Source organism: Alosa sapidissima, chromosome 3 (genome assembly GCF_018492685.1).
Source record: "Alosa sapidissima isolate fAloSap1 chromosome 3, fAloSap1.pri, whole genome shotgun sequence".
NCBI classification, from domain to species: Eukaryota; Metazoa; Chordata; class Actinopteri; order Clupeiformes; family Clupeidae; genus Alosa; species Alosa sapidissima.
Window position 1 is genome coordinate 14,098,715 of NC_055959.1, and position 13,294 is coordinate 14,112,008.

Below are 13,294 nucleotides of genomic sequence, written 5' to 3' on the forward strand. Positions count from 1 at the left end.
AGCTACTCGCAGTCGCAGAAATCATCTAGAAATGTACATGTGGAAATGCCATCGCATGAAGCAAGCTGTGTGTATTACTGCCATGGAACAAAAGTTTTTGTTTTTAGAAATGTGATGTGGGAACATTTTTAGCAATGTTATTTTCATTATTATTATTATTATTATTATTATTATTATTATTATTATTATTATTATTTTACTATCAAAAGTTAAAATGGCATTTTCATGGCCAGAGGCTGAAATCCTGAAAGATATTAGGTCTTTCATCCATCAGTTTCTGGGGGCCCAAGTTGTTTGATGTTTTTGAAAGCCAATAAAAGTCCCATTGCCCATCTTTTCTCTGAGCGTTGCAGCTTGGGGGAGTTCAAAGGGAAAGGGGCTTTACAAAACTCTCTGAGTGGGGCACAGTGCTACAGATCGTGAGCTTCCCTTTGCTGACTGTAATGTCACTGTTTGATCACTTGTCCAAGTTTTTACTGCAGATTTCATTTGTGTGTATAAGGAGGGTGCAAAGGGTGGGAAAGTGAGTGGAGAGAGATTGGTGGAGAGAAAAAAGAGAATGGTAGTGAAGGAGGGATGATGAAGAGAAAGAGTAATCACTCAGTTCGCTTTCAAAACAAGAAATTCCTTCCTGGAAGATGGTTCTGAAAAAAATAGTCGTGTATGTTTACCAAAAGTGCCACTTCTTTCTCTCTCTACACACACTCTACACTCTCACTCTACACACACGCGCGCGCACACACACACACACACACACACCTCCAGTACCCTTTAACCCCCTGCTGTATCCATCGTCTGTCATCTTAACTTCACACACACAACTCCCCATATCCCCTTTCTCCTTTCAACCGGTCCTAACTCACTCAGGCCACTGACCATGGTTACGTAACCCCAGGTAATCAGGGGGGCCCTGTGCCTCTGTCATCGTAGTGTCGCTCATCATTACCCATAATGCTCCATTCCAGCTCCCCTTGGTCCCCTTGTCTGAAAGAGGTTGGAACTGGCAGCTTTCTCAAAGCAGCCTCTGTGTGTCCGGTGCCCAGACACGGTCACACTGGACATGGCTGACAGATGGGCTCGCTCTCGCATCTCGTCATGGAAAAATGGAAAGCTAAGCACCCAAGAGTGGGCAAACTGAACTGGTCTGTCTGCTGCAGAGGAAGCACTGAAGTGTTTGATCTTGAGTGTGGAGAGGCGTCCGCAGCCAAAGAGGGACTTAGAAGGAGAGAGAGACTCTGAGTGCAAAGTCCTTTTTAAATAAACATGGATCAGTGATGATAAACGATCAAAGTGGACGAAAGGAGGAGGGAGAGGAATAACAGGCAGAGGGAGGTGGAGATAGGGAAAAAGAGATTTACTGTGACAAAGAGCCTGAGAGTGGGAGAAAGGCGGAAAGAGAGATAGAAGATAGAAGAGAAGTGGAGGGGGAGATGGAAAAGAGAGATGCACAGCAGAGAGAGAGGTGTTGTTATTGCTAATGTGTGCCCTGCAGTCTAGCATGTTGTTATTGTGGCTGTCAGGTGGGGCCAGGGAAGCTGGAGCCTACAGGGAGGGTCAGGGTTGGAGGGAGGGGCCCAAAGCACACAGACACATCTGTGCAGGGCGCTTATACCACAAAGTCGGCTCTGTCACATAATTAATACATTTCCTTTCAGTTATGTGTTTTTTCTTCTTGAAATCTGTTTAAAAAAAAACATTGGCTGTTCCAGACAGCATTCTAGTTCTCAAAAAACATTTCAGCAAAAATGTAAAGAACAATTTGTTCTGCCCAGAGAGTCCCGCAAAATATCAGTATTTCCATGGATATGTTTGTTGAAATCCAGGTCTGGATAGCATGAACCAAATGTTCTGTGTTTCTGAAGACATTGTGTAATGTTTACTCCTACATTTCTGACACCTGGCAGTTTCTTTCACCCACATGGCAGTTATTCCTGTTTTTTCCTCTGCTTTCTCTACTTATGTTTATGTATAGTGGAGATATGTATAGCAAGACAAGACTTACTTTATCCCAAGATCACTGGTAGTTTGAAAGTGACATTTACTCTGAGAACCACTTCACTCAACTCATCAATCAAGTCAGCTGATGATGAATGGTGCTGAACACTCATGGAAAATGATTATGAGTTATGTTATGCTGATAATGATGTTGTTGTTGTTTATCATGATATTGATGATGATGATGTCCTCCTCTGCTCTCCTCTGCTCAGACACGCAGGCTGACGAAGGCGGAGCGGCAGCGCTTCAGTGAGGAGGTGGAGATGCTGAAAGGCCTCCAGCACCCCAACATCGTCCGCTTCTACGACTCCTGGAAGTCCACTGTCAAAGGGCACAAGTGCATCCTCCTGGTGACTGAGCTTATGACCTCTGGAACTCTCAAAACGTGAGTGTGACAGCCCCCCACACACATATACACCCAAACAGCCTGAAACTAGTCAGGGGTTTGACCTGGGAGCAGGAGCCATGTTCAGATTTTAGAATATTTATACAACTATATAGAACTTATAAAGATACTTTTATTTAATGTATTTCATATTTCATGTTGTAGAATAGAATGGAGTAGAATAACTTCCATGGTGAAATTCTTTTGGCTGCATTTTTCTACACACCTAGAGATCAATTACTTATCTAATAGCAACTTAAGTCTCACCTGCCCTGCCTCACGTGCCTTGTGTCATCTCTATCAATTCCTATGTCTTACCTTGCTCACATGCCCTGTCTTAGGACTTTGTCTCACCTGCCCTCTCTCACCTGGGGACCATGTCTCTCTCACCTGTATGCTTCAACTGTCCGCCTTGTGTTGCCTCACCTGTCTCAGGTATCTGAAGCGCTTTAAGGAGATGAAGTTGAAGCTCCTGCAGCGCTGGAGCCATCAGATCCTGAAGGGGCTGCACTTCCTGCACACGCGCACGCCCCCCATCATCCACCGCGACCTCAAGTGTGACAACATCTTCATCACCGGCCCCACCGGCTCCGTCAAGATCGGAGACCTCGGTCTCGCCACGCTCAAGAGTGCTTCCTTCGCCAAGAGTGTCATTGGTCAGTACTGGCTCACTGCTCTTCGTAGTCCCTTTATCAGAACCAGCATGAGAATAAATCAGAATCTAAATCAGCCATATTTAGGGGGAAACTGTGGCGCAAGTGACTGCAGCATCTGTACCATATTCGGGTCCAAGTGCCCACAGGGACCTGGGTTCAAAATTAACCCATGGTCATTTCCCAATCCCACTCCATCTCTCTCTTTCCAAATCACTTCCTATCAAAACACGTCAACACATACAATAAATCTGCTCCATTAGTGACTCAAAGACACATACAGTCAGTCATGTACACTTAGTTACTACGAAGTTACTACAAAGAAGTGAAAAGTCTGTGTGTATGTGAGTGTAAGTGCATAGAAAATATGCGGTCTCTTTTCCACCATTTCACATATTATAGACAGGCACATATATGGTAATCACTTTTTCAAGAACATATGAAAGCAGATAAACAGAATGACAGTAAATAAAGGAGTTATATTTGTGCCAACGCCAAAAATACAGTATCAACAGTATTCTATTGAAATGAAGTGTACTACTGTCTTAGGGTCAGTTAAGTTTGTTTGGTAGTGCTTGTTTCTTGACTGTCCTGCTTTCAGTAGGGAGTGTATTGGCACTGTAAACTCACCCTCAGCCGCACACCTTGTTTCGGGATGGCCTCAGTGTTTGTTTGTTTGGGGATCGAGTTATATTGACACCCACATGGAGCCCAACAGACATTCCTTCGACCGACGTCAAAGCTCCAGCCCAGACTCAGACTCCTGGGGTTTTAGCTGGGGGATGTGAGGAGAAGGATTAGGGTCGATTGGCCGCGCCCAACTAGCATAGTAACCTTCACAGTATTCCTGGCCAACGTCGACCGAGTACAGCTTACTGCTAACCAAACATCTACCAGAGACACTAAAGAGTTCAGTGAGCTCATGTGCTGGCGATGTGAGGAGTTGCACACACATATTGGCAATGGGCATGGCTCAGGGTTAAGGTTAGGGGTTGGATTTGGTTAAGGTGATGTTTAGTAATTGTTTAACAACAATTTTATTGTATACACTGAACTTAAATTTTTGCTGACGACCTTTTCAACCCCTGTGGGCGCCTGGGCGGACTATCCAAGTAAAGTGCCGCTGGAAATTGTTGCAGACCCCCAAAGAGGGCACTCTATACTTGACAAATTTAATAACACATCTACGTAGTTGTTTTGTATTGTCTCATGAGGAAGCTTCTCCAACACACATATTGCACACTGCCCTCTCCCCACATACACAGCACACTATCCCATCTCCCCTGTCATCCCCCCAACACACACACCAAGACCCCTGGCAGTTGGGTTAGCCCCTTGAGCCGTGGATCTACCCAAGGTTTCTTCCTTGGTAAGGGAGTTTTTCTTCTTGCCCCTGTTGCTCTTGGGTGCTCCTTGTTGGTGCCCCCTCCAATCCCAATCCTCCCCCACCTTTCTTATGCAGCCCTTGCCACTTAATCTACTAAACCCCTCTTCTACTGCACTTTTTACCCCCCCCCCATAAATGCACAAATAGTCTGACACCAGACATAATTTCACTGCATTTCTTACTTCCAGTAACTATATATGCATGTGACAATAAACTTCCTTGTATCTTGTATCTTGTACGCACACATTTCAGTCCTTTTAGCCAATGTTAGCTGTAAAAAAGTCTTCTGAGAGAATTACTTTTTGTGTGGGAAAGATTCTATAAAGAACCGGTGAAGAACCTTTTGGTTCTAAAAGTTCCTCCTTCCCACAGGAACCCCTGAGTTCATGGCTCCAGAGATGTATGAGGAGAAGTACGACGAGGCTGTGGACGTCTACGCCTTTGGCATGTGCATCCTGGAGATGACCACGTCGGAGTACCCCTACTCGGAGTGCCAGAATGCCGCCCAGATCTATCGCAAGGTCACCAGTGTGAGTTCCCTTTCTCATGGTCTCTCTCCCTCTCTCTCTCTCTCTCTCTCTCTCTCTCTCTCTCTCTCTCTCTCTCTCTCTCTCTCAAACACACACACACACACACACACACACACACACACACACACACACACACACGTGTTTGTGTTGAATGTCTATGGACCTCAGATTAATATGTTAATAAGTTTCACACAATGACACGACACAAAGACAGACACTGATTGGAGGAAAGAATTCATCAACTGAGAATTAACAAGGTATATTTGACATGTCAACAAATTTATTTTTTTTTGCACCAAATGATGAAATAATGTAGCCTAGAAATCTAGACGCACCCTAGCGGCAGCAAATTACATTTGCTTCCAGGGCTAGTCTAGCAACTCTCCGTTGGCTTGTGAGCTCGAAAAATTAAACTTCTATCAGGCCAATCAAATCGTGTATAGAGTCGTTAGGCGGGCTTAACATAATGATTGATGGCAGAGTTGCAACGGTTTGGCTTGAATTCCCTGCTACTTGAAAACAAAGAAGATGGATGTTGCTGTTGGCCAACAGTGTGACACGAGCTTGTTTGGCAAGTTGGCAAAAGTTTGAACTAGCCAACTAGCTCCGCTGGTGGGAAAACGCAAATGACTCAGCACTGTCCCATCATCTGCACGCAAAGGGAATTTGAAAGACAATCGATTATCCCTCCCCTCGGACTGAGCACTGCGAACGGTGAGTGCCCAGATCCGACATTTTAATGTGGGTCTGGCTCGTCAGGCTAGAAATAATGGTTTGTTCAAAATAATAATAATTAGATTTTTTTAAACTGAATTGTGACCTTGAGTAACTCTTTCAAATGCTCTTATAACCCCCTTTTAATTTGGCTGAGATTGTGTCAGGCCAGCTAATTTTTTCTTCCAGTAGCATCACTGAGGATGATCTATCTTTAAATATATCTTAAAACTATGGCAACAAATGGATCAACCAGCACATGACATGTATTGAAAGCAAAACAAATAATTATTCTTTAAATAAATTTAAGTTAGTTAGTCAGTACGGAGTCTACTGCATTGTTTCCATGGTTGCCAAGTGCCTTACCATGTTTGGAATGAGAAAGCTTCCATTAATATTCTCACAGCTGGTTTTATAGGCATTATTAGTGACCGTCTGTGGTGCTGTTGAACACCAGTATTCTCTCTTTATTCTCTCTTTTCACTCTTGCCAGTTCTCTTTCCTCTCTTTCTCTTTCTTCTACACACACACACACGCGCGCACACTCACTCACCAGTCTGCCCCTCTCTCACTTTACGAGGCCACTAATGTCACTCTGAGGGTTTATCTGACGTCCCTCCACAGCTTCCGACTTGGCCTGGCTACTTGCCAGCTGGCATGTAATTTGACTGTAGAAAGACTAGTCATTCAAACCTGTCATTATCCCACTGGCTCCTCAAGAAAGCCCAGGGGTTGATTGGCTAATTACACAATCCTGAATCTGGTATTGATTTCTGGGACGAGGGCCTTGTGCGCAATAGAGGCTAACCACAACGCTAATGCGGTGCGCTCTGGATTCCTCCACAGTAATCTCCTTCCCTCACAAATGCACACAGACAGACGCCACACGCAGACGTACACACATGTGCCCCCCCCCACACACACAGATGTACACACACATACAGTACATACATGCAGAAAGACATAGATACTAACACACACATGCACGCTGACACATACACACACACACGCGCAAACACACACACACACACACACACACACACACAAATGTACAGACACAATTGCAAGCAAGCACACATGCAAGCACATATGAAATCACACACACATACAGACACAAGAACATATTCATAACACAGGCAGCATTGTTTCAAGTTTCAAGCTGAATGTAAATGATTGTTGTAGGAAAGACTGCAAAAACACATTTCCTAAGCCACTGTAGAAAGGAGGTTCTGTGTGTTATGCTGTAGTCACCAAGTGAATATTCCCAAACAGCTGCTGGCAAGAGTTTGTGTATATGATGCTGTATGATTTTTCAGTGCCAATAATTTCTTTGTATTACCCATAATAATATCCATAATAATGGCAGTACAATAAAACACTAACACTAGAACGTTAAGTTTGTAAAAAAAAAAAAAAAAAACACTTCTTGAAAATAGCCATCCACAAGTTCATGAGCTCTCCACAGATTCCAGTAAGGAGACCTCTTCTCCCCAGTTGTGTTTCCTGGGAAACGACCCTGTGACCTTCCATAGTTCCCCTTTCTCTTTCCTGGTCCTGGTGTGATGTGTTTGTGTGGTGACAGCGGCAGCACACATTGATCTCATTTGCCTGATAGTGGAAGGGGAAGGAACTGGTTTATTGGATGACTGCTTATCGCCAGGCCGCGCTGTTTGTTATTCTTGTGAGACGCACTATCAAGGGCAAACAGCAGAGCGGCTTATTTCTTTTGCAGGGTCAGGGAGAAGGGGACAGTGTTATGTGTGGGTTGTGTGTGTTTGTCTGAGTGAGGGAATGAAGGAAGCTATTACACTTAGGTGGAACAGAACGTTGTGTTTGAGAGAGAGAGAGAGAGGGGGGTCCATGTGGTGTTTGGAAATGGACCTGAGGCTATAAGACATTAATAGACAGATTGAGAGATTGAGTCACTTAGTGTGTGTGTGTAAAACTGTTTTTGAGGAAAATCAGTCATTGTAAATGTACTATTCACCAGACAGAATACATGAATGTGTTTGTGATTACGTCTTTATGTACCATACACAGGGGATTCATAATCAGGCCCTGCATCACCACAACCAAAGCTTCAGTGTTCAGACACATCACCAAGACACTGTGGGTGTCTGATCTGAAGGCCAATAGCCCCCCTCACTGAACACTTTATTTGGTTATAGTTGTTGTATAGTTGTTATAGTAGAATTATTGGCACCTCTGCTAAAGTTAACTAAAAAGAGGAATATAAAATCATCTTTTGGAAATTGATCTTAATGTAAATAAATGAGGAAATATCCAACTTTTAAGGACACCAATTTTCTTTGTGAATAAATAATGTATCATAAATAAATAAATGTTCTTTAAAATACAGGGGTCATAAATATTGGCACCCCTATGTTAAATTCCCAGGCAGGCAGATTTTTATTTTTAAAGGCCAGTTATTTCATGGATCTAGGATACTATGCATCCTGATAAAGTTCCCTTGGCCGTTCTGAATTGAAATAGCCCCATATCATTACATACCCTTCACCATACCTAGAGATCGGCATGGTGTTATTTCAGTTAGCCTATTAGCTGGTTTGATGCTCATTGAGCTCAATGCAAATAAAACCAGCTAATAGGCTAACTGAAATAAAACGGGTGCGGGAGACGGGTGCGCACATCCAAAATATGTTGTAACAGGTGCCAGACAAAACGTGTCGGAGAGAGAAAGAGATGGTCTGCACACTGTCTATGTATACTCTTAATCCTCCAGACAACTTTTCTCTCTTCCATAACTTCTGTCTCCTTGCCTGCCTTGAGGGCGCAAGCTGATTGGTTGTTTTCGTCTGCCCATATACTCCATAAGACCATAAGCTCTCCCGCCCACCCTCATCTGCAAAGTCGTGACAGGAAATCAGCCATTTTGAGAACAGTACACAAACACACATGCACCATACACAGGGGATTCATAATCAGGCCCTGCATCACCACAACAAAAGCTTCAGTGTTCAGACACATCACCAAAACTCTCTAATCCCATCACTCTATCCACAGGGACCACAGGCGCTGTGTGTGTGTGTGTGTGTGTGTGTGTGTGTGTGTGTGTGTGTGTTTGTGTGCGCGTGTGTTTGGGGGGGGGGGGGGGGGGGGGGTTGTTTCTATGTGTGTACGTGTGCATGTTTGAGGGGGATGTTTCTGTATGTGTGTGCATGTGTTTGTCTGTGTATGCTAGGGAGAGAGAGCACCCCAGGTCTGTCGGCTGTTTGCTGTTCCTAAGGTGGGTGTGACTAGTTGTGTAACTTCCAAACGCCCCCAACATCCCCCACTGCAACCCTCTCCTGCTAATCAGCAGCACTATAATTAGACACTGCAGCTATCACTGGGTTTTTTTTTTTTGTTGGTCTTTTTTTTTTTTTTTTTTTTATGGACCCTCCTGGAAGTTCACAGTGCACGATCATAGTCATTACCATTTGCCAAAATAGAGTCTGTGCTCCATGGTGATAAAAAGGGATAATGAGGTTAATGAAACGGATGGACAGGGAGACGGAGAGGGAGATGAAGACATTATGAACAAAAGATAGCACAAGGCAGAAAAAAGAAAGACATTAACTGAATATCATTCAAAGAATCAGAGAGAAAAAGAAAGAGAGAGAGAGGGGGCGGGGGGGTAAGGAGATTATGGAAGAGAGGAATTATTTGTGTATTTTCATTTGTGGGTGTGCGTGTGTGTGTGTGTGTGTGTGTGTGTGGGTGTGCGTGTGTGTGTGTGTGTGTGTGTGTGTGAGGGAGGGAGGGAGAGGGAGTGGGGAATGAGTGTAATTAAGGCCATGCCTGTTGGTGCGTGAGGTCTGTTCTGTAGCAGGCTGATAAGACGTGTGTGTTTGTGTTTCCATCTCCACGCGTGTGCAAGTAACACGTTCAACATCTCTCTTATCGACAGTACACCACCTCCCACTCTAGAACACACAGAAAAAAACTAAACTTGATTATTTCCACACAGACGTTGTGACAAATGATACTATTTAAATAGTCAAATGCCACAAACTTTTAAATGGTAAAATAAACCATTTAAATACCCACACTACTTTCAGAGGAGTAGTTTCCAACAACAGTATGCCAAAACAAATAGAAATTCTTAGAATTGCGTTTACTGCTTCTATAAATGAAAACCTTTACATAATGTAATAGCTTTCTTTTTCAATGGATGTTTGGCACGCAGCTGCTGTCTGAAATTAGAGGCAACCTTACTATGCCAGAAGTGCCTCTCACTTCTACCATGCCACCTTTCCTGCCATTTTAGAAACCACCACCACAGAAAAGTTCCTATGTTAAGGTGGTGATGTCATGACCGCAGATGCTGATTGTGGTTTACAGGGTTATGCTACCTATTAGCACTAATACACTCAGCTAGCAAGCACAGCATTGGCACCTGAATTATACTCGCACTCTACAATACACCAATGATCTCATTCACACAAACCCACTTCCTTTGAGTCTGATTGAAGCAGTGGTTGGTAAATTAAATGTTTTTGTCTCGCTGCCTGATTGGCCATCAGGTGATTGGCCATCAGGTGGAAAAGCGTGAGTGGACTGCAGACCTGTGAAAGTCATTTTATGCCATTAGCTCTGAAGGCCGTCACTGCTCTCCCCTCAAGCAGGAGATGAGAGCCAATTAAAGCTAGTCAGAGCACTCTGATGGGCAGTAGGAGACACAAGCCTCGAATTGTGCTTGCAAGCTTTAAAGCAGTGTGTTTTGTGCAGCAACAGATGACTGTTGCTCTTCTGGCTGGTGCTAATTGAAAGCTTTCCTTTGTAGGGTGTTTGTTAACCTTCTACTCATTGTTCTGTTTACATTAAGAGCATTTTCATAAAGTGAGCCTGGAGGAGTCATGTATGGCAGTGGCCATATCTGGCCCAGTAATCTTTAACCAGCCGAACCTCTAGGGCTTAAGGAAGTCAAACAGCTTCTTTCTTTCTTTCTTTCCCTCAGAACAACAGTAGGCTCCTTTCTTCCATGTCCTCCCTTCTCATCTCATTCACTGTGGCTTCCTTGTCCTGATTCTCAAACAAATCATCTCATACACACTCACTCTCTCTCTCATACACTCGCGCCGTCTCATTTTGGGTGTAGTTAGCTTTATGAAACTTGTGAAGCAGGCTGTCTGTGACTGTGGGGGACCAAACAAAGGGGCGGTTCTTTGCCAGGCCTCAGGTGGGTGAACATGCTGTGGGATGGAGGACCAGGGACACTGAGAACTTTGCAGGCATCTGTATCTCACACACGCACTCACTCTCTCACACACACACACACACACACACACACCCACACACTCTCTCTCTCACACCCACACACTCTCTCTTTCACACACGCACACATGCTCACACACACACACACACACACACACACACACACTGGGGATGGGAAGGAGCATAGCACTGAGCTGAGGTCACAGCTCTTGCTGAAAACAAACCAACCACAGAGCTTCCACTGTTCCTCCACCTCCACCTCTGCCTCACCTCACACGCGCACCCTCAGGGCTCTGGTCAAACACCCCATACAGACTGGGCACTGGCCACTGCTGCTCCAGAGGCTTTACACAGGGCAGATCTGCCCCTGCTGCCAACCCCAAAATGCTTACACATGCTTTGTGAGCATCTCTGTGTACATGTGTCTCTTTGGCTGTGTGCATCTGTATGAGTGCATGAGAGTGTGTGGGGATATACGTGTGTGTGTGTGTGTGTGTGTGTGTGTAGTATGTGTTTTCTGTCTCACTCAATTACTCTCTCTCTCTCTCTCTCTCTCTCTCTCTCTCTGTCTCTCTCTCTTTCAATCTGTAACATTTTCCATCTGTTAATTGAAGCGATTATCTAGTAGGGTAACACAGCAGCCACATTACGTCACATTACGTAACATGATCCCACAGCTTCCCATCGGCCCACCTAAAGATACTATGGGCCCGTCCCAATACCTCCCCTACCCCTAGATTTTTGCCCTAACCCTCGTTTTTGCGCGTGCATGTGTAGGGCTAGGGTGTCCCATTACTTTAGGGAGCAAGGGGAAGTGCTATTTTCCCCTTAAAATCAACCCTCAAAATATAGCCAGGACCGATGCAGGCAATCAAAACCAAGTGGACGTTTTAAGGGGGGAGAAATGGGACAGACCCTAAATCTCTCTCTCTCTCTCACTCACACACACTTTTCTTCCATCTGTCTTTTTTTATTCTTTCTTTCTTTCTTTCTGTTTCTTTATTTTTTATCTCCTGTCTTTGTCTTGAGAGAAAGTGGAATAGAACATTATGTCCAATATTACATTACATTACATTACATTACATTACATTTAGCAGACACTTCTTGACCAAAGTGACTTACATATGTCAGCTATATTACAAGGGATCACATTGTCCCTGGAGCAACTTGGGGTTAAGTGCCTTGCTCAAGGGCACAACGGTGGAAGCCGGGAATTGAACCGACAACTTTCAGGCTACTGCACGCTAGCCCAGCTCCTTATCCACTACACTACCACCACCCAATATATGGTTTAATGTTCTGCATTATGTCCAATAGTCCAATATGTGGTTTAATGTTCTGCATTTCTCATTAGTGGGTCACTTTGATACTAAAAGTATGATTCTATGTAATGACTGTATGATATCTGTACTGTCCCTGTGTATATCTGTGTGTGACTGTATTTAGAGATATTATGGGGAATATTATGACTTTGCAGTTTTTCACTGTTCTGCATGGCTGCGTCAGTAGCTATCTGCTTCGGATTGCCAGGTTGCCACTAATCAGAGTCTGATTCAGTGTAAGTCCACGTGAGATGGGATGACCAAAGCCATCTCCCGTCAGCCTGGAAGGATACTTAAACCCTAACTATTTCCATACTTACTTACTTACTTGCTTCCTTACTTACTTTAATTAATTAATTGATCGCTCGATCCCTAGGGGAAATTCAAGGTCACAGTAGCATACAGACAAAATACACACACACATTCACTAACAGCAGAAAAAGTAATTAAATGGGGATGAATAACTTCCTCAGTATGTCTGTTGTGCAAGGCAGTGAGCGAAGTCTCCAGCTGATCAGGCTCTTCTGCTTAACAATAGTGCTGTGGAGTGGATGACACTCATTGTCCAAGATGTTGATCAGTTTGTTCAGGGTCCTTTTGTCAGATATTGAAGTGATGCACTCCAGTTCAGCTCCCACTACAGAGCCAGCTTTCCTTACCAGCCTGTCAAGTCGCCCCGCATCCTTCTTCTTTGTGCTTCCTCCCCAACATACCACTGCCCTTTCTTGTAGAGTGCGTCAGTGTTGGCTGACCAGTCCAGTTTATTGTCCAGGTGGAGACCCAGGTACTTGTAGGTGCTTACCACCTCGACATTGACCCCATCAGCAGAGTGGGCTTAGACCTGCGGAAATCCACCACCATCTCCTTGGTCTTTGAAGTGTTGAGTTGGAGATGATTGAGTTTGCACCATTGCACAAAGTCCTCCACCAGGCACCTATACTCCTCCTCCTGCCCGTTCCAGATACACCCCACAATTGCAGTATCGTCAGAAGATTTCTGCATGTGGCATGACTCAGTGTTGTAGCAGAAGTCAGATGAGTACAAGGTGAACAGGACTGGAGAGAGCACAGTTCCTTGTGGCGCTCTGGTGC

General features: G+C 44.4%; 1 protein-coding gene across 8 annotated transcripts in view; it reads left to right on the forward strand.

Annotated features, from left to right (window-relative positions):
• Nucleotides 1-13,294, forward strand: part of wnk4b (WNK lysine deficient protein kinase 4b) — a 73,013-nt gene that overhangs the window by 28,944 nt on the left and 30,775 nt on the right. For all 8 annotated transcript variants that reach the window (XM_042087841.1, XM_042087844.1, XM_042087843.1 and 5 more), the window contains 3 exons: nucleotides 2,208-2,380; nucleotides 2,816-3,036; nucleotides 4,793-4,950. In XM_042087841.1, the coding sequence (XP_041943775.1) occupies nucleotides 2,208-2,380; nucleotides 2,816-3,036; nucleotides 4,793-4,950 (552 nt within the window). The remainder of the gene's footprint in view (nucleotides 1-2,207; nucleotides 2,381-2,815; nucleotides 3,037-4,792; nucleotides 4,951-13,294) is intronic.